Source organism: Galeopterus variegatus, unplaced genomic scaffold (genome assembly GCF_000696425.1).
Source record: "Galeopterus variegatus unplaced genomic scaffold, G_variegatus-3.0.2 Scaffold391, whole genome shotgun sequence".
In the NCBI taxonomy this organism is placed as follows: Eukaryota; Metazoa; Chordata; class Mammalia; order Dermoptera; family Cynocephalidae; genus Galeopterus; species Galeopterus variegatus.
In genome coordinates, this window is record NW_007726502.1 from 298,880 (window position 1) to 302,595 (window position 3,716).

The window sequence follows — 3,716 nt, forward strand, 5'->3', positions numbered from 1 at the left end:
CCCTGCACAGCCTGCCACCCTTCCCTGTCCTCCTCTTCCTATGTGTGTACAGGTGGCTGGTTTAATGGTCAGAGGACAGGCAGTGTCGTGTCTGAGCCAATGGCCATAGTACACCTTCGTACCAGGACCTTGGCCCCTGCCTGGGGTTTAGAGCTCCCTCCTGCAGGAAGTCCTCCAGCCAGAGCTGGCAAGGCCCTGGTGACCATGTTCTGAGACAGGGTCTTGGGTAAATTGGATTTGAAGTGGCTGGGGTATAGGCCTGGTAGGGATATGCCCTGATGAATACATTTCTGACTGTTCACCAAAATGGCAGCCCTCACGGCTGAGAGAATACACAGGAGCCAGCTTCATGGCTTCACCCACCTTCTCCTTCCCGAAACTGGCTCCTGCTCCCAAATCACTCGCTTCTGGGAAGGAGCTGTCAGAACCCCATGGCACAAACAGCATGTCCACTGGAGCCCACCAAACCCAGGTTTGAATCTCAGCTCTGCCCCTTATCAGTGGGTGAGCTTGGGAAATCAGAGCATTCCCAGAGCCTCAGTTTCCTTGTGTGTATGTGGGCATGATAATAGAATTGTGGCAAGAGTAAATAAAATCAGACATAGAAAGCAACTAGCACCTGGCACATGATAAGCAATCAGTAACCACGAGCTACTGATTCTTCCTCACTAGAATGTGAATTTCTTAAGAAAAGAGACCCAGTCTGTCTTGTTTGCTACCACATTGTCTGTGCCTGGCACACAGTAGGTGCTCATTAAATACTTAGTCAACAAATGAGAGAATGGGTGGTGGAAAGATACATAGATGCATGCGTGGGTGGACGGAGAAGGGATCCTGGAGTAGGGCGTTCTTCTCATACGTGGTGACAGCCACCTTGGAGTAAAAGAGGACCCCAGATTCCAGTTTCTCTGTCTTGCAGCTGCCCCTGACCCCCTAACCTGCCCTCTCCCCATCCAGGTATTCCAAAGTCAAGCATTTGCTGAAGGACCTGGATGACCTGATGAAAGCAGTCCTGGAGAGGATCCTGGCTCCTGAGACAAGCCATGTCAATGCCACCAGGGCCCTGAACTTCACCATCTGGAATCACACACCCCTGGTCCTTATTGACGAGCGGAATCCCAATCACCCAATAGTCCTTGACCTCTTTGACAATAACCATACTGGCTCAGCAAACAGCAGCCTCACACCAGGAAAGATCTGCAATGCCCAGGGCTGCAAAATGGCCATGAGACTAGTAAGTGGTCCCTGGGCACACATCAAACAATGAGCCCTATCCCACGAGGCTGATGGGAGTTTCTTTTCCTTAATAGCTTGGGTCTTTCTGGGGCAAGCCAGTACCTATCTTATATGTTGGCGGAGCTTTAAAAAAAAAATAGAAATAGCTGGTATGTTAGTCAAGATTCATTTGGATGCACATGACCCAGCTCAAATTAACTTAAGCAGAACAGGGAATTCATTGGCTCACATAACTGAGAAATGCAGGGGTATTTGGAGTTCAGGTATGGCTGGATCCAGGTGCCCAAATGCTGTCATCAGGGCTCTACCTCTCTCCATTTTGGTTCAGCTCTTCTCTCTGAAGACCTCATTTTCCAGCAGGCTCACTCCACATGGCCCTGCCAGTGTCAGTCCTATGTCCCACTGGTTCAGCAATCTCCCCAGAAAAAGAGCCCCTCTCTCCCAATAGCCCCAGCAAAAGTCCTAGGACTGACACATCAGGTCATAGGCTCACCTAACCCAATCACTCTGGGCTAGAGGATGGCTCTCAAGATTGGCCAGTCCTGGGTCATGTGCTCTGGAGCTGGGGGTGATGTCAGCTTCTGTCAGACCACATGGACTGAGCGAGGGGAAGCATGCTTCCCTGAAGGACGAATCAAGTCCTGTTATCAAAGAACAGGGACTTAAACACTGGACAGGTGAAAAGCCACAGCTGGGCAGTATAGTCAGATGCCAAGAAAGGCTGCCCTACACTGGGAGGCTGGCATGTCATTTGATCTTGGAGCCTGCAAGTGGGAAGAAATTCTCCTGTCTGTGGCTCAGGATCCCTGGGGGAGCTCTGTCATGGTACAGATCCATGGGCCCCACTCCTGGAGAATCTGAGTGGGTGGTTCTGGGCCCGGGCCCAGGAATCTGTATTGTCAACAGGCTCCCTGGTGATTCTGATGATCAGCCTCTGATGGGGACCTGGGTGGGGGCCACAGATGCCCTAGAAGAATTCCATGGGCCCCACTCCTGGAGAATCTGAGTGGGTGGTTCTGGGCCCGGGCCCAGGAATCTGTATTGTCAACAGGCTCCCTAGTGATTCTGATGATCAGCCTCTGATGGGGACCTGGGTGGGGGCCACAGATGCCCTAGAAGAAGGCGCCACTGCCGCCCTTGCTCACTCACGTGGTCTTGCTTCCCACAATCCCGGGACATCCCACCCCCACTTCTCCATGCAAACCAGCAAATGGCATGTGGCTGCTGAGCTCTAGTGCCAGCTCTGACCCAGGGCCCCGCTACCTTGTGGTGCAGCTAACCAGCTACCTGTGCCGATGTCCTCATCTGCAAAGCAGGCCCATCCTTGGGCCACACCAGCTGTCAGGGTCAGCTCTGTGTGTGTGTATACGTGTGTGTGCATGTGTGCACATGTGTGTGAGTATGTGTGTTGTATGCATGATTGTGTGCGTGCATGCATGGTGTGCACGTGCATGTGTGTGCATGCGCATGTGTGTGTTCGTGCATGTGTGTGCATGCATGTATGTGTTGTGATGTGTGTGCATGTGCGTCCATGCATGTGTTGTGATGTGTGCGCATGTGCATGTGTGCATTGTGTGTATGTGTGTGTGTTGTGGTGTGTGCATGCATGTGTGTGTGTGCATGAGTGTGTGTACATGTATGCATGTGCATGTGTGTATGTGTGTGTACATGCGTGTGTGTGGTTTGGGGGGCTCTGCTGTTGTTGCACCTTCCCTAACCCCTCTGGGCGTCAGCTTCGTCACTGAGAGTTTCTTCGTGGTGCTGGGGTTGATACTGATGCCTACCTCATTGGGTCGCTGTGAAAATTGAATGGGATGATAGAGGTCGGAAGTCCTGAGGACAGAGCCTGGGACAGAGCAAGGGTTCTGCACTTTCATTACCTCCCCAAGAGGAGAGGGAGGCTCCAGGAATGGGCCTAAGGACAAGGATGTAAATGAAATTCCTCTACCCAGCCTCTTGGGGGTGCGTTTGTGTGTCCAGAAAGAAAGACCAGCAGTGGCCTGGTGGCTGAGGTCAGAGTTCCCGGGCACAGCTGTCCTGCATCTGTGCAGTGAGCAGGACATCATGCTGGGCTGGCTGCGGTGAGGTGGAGGGGTCCCTGCACCAGTTGCGGGCTCAGTCTGTCGAGGCCCAGGTTGGTCTGAGAGTGGAGGAGGAGCAGAGTGCCCTGAGTCCTCATGTCCGCACAGCCTCCAGGGAAGCTGCGTCCAGAAATCCTGGGGAGGGGCAGGAGAGGAGACAGGGGTCAGAAGGGTCTGAGTGTGTGTGTCTGTCCATGTAAGTGTAAGTGTGGTGGCCACTTGTGTGACTCTTGGTACATTGATCTGGGGGGCTAGTATGGATAGGTGTGTGCATAGTTGTGACCATGACATCATGAGGCTGTGGATGTCAGCGTGGACATCTGTCTGTGCACGCATCTGTACACGAGACTGTGTGTGTTTGTCTGTGCATCCCGGTACATGGGGGGGGGGGGTTCCTGG

At 53.0% G+C, this 3,716-nt stretch overlaps 1 protein-coding gene across 1 annotated transcript in view; it reads left to right on the top strand.

The window, feature by feature from the left end:
- Positions 1 to 3,716, top strand: part of SCNN1B (sodium channel, non-voltage-gated 1, beta subunit) — a 27,786-nt gene that overhangs the window by 2,179 nt on the left and 21,891 nt on the right. Inside the window, exon 2 of the mRNA XM_008568258.1 lies at positions 958 to 1,234. Within this exon, the coding sequence (XP_008566480.1) occupies positions 958 to 1,234 (277 nt within the window). The remainder of the gene's footprint in view (positions 1 to 957; positions 1,235 to 3,716) is intronic.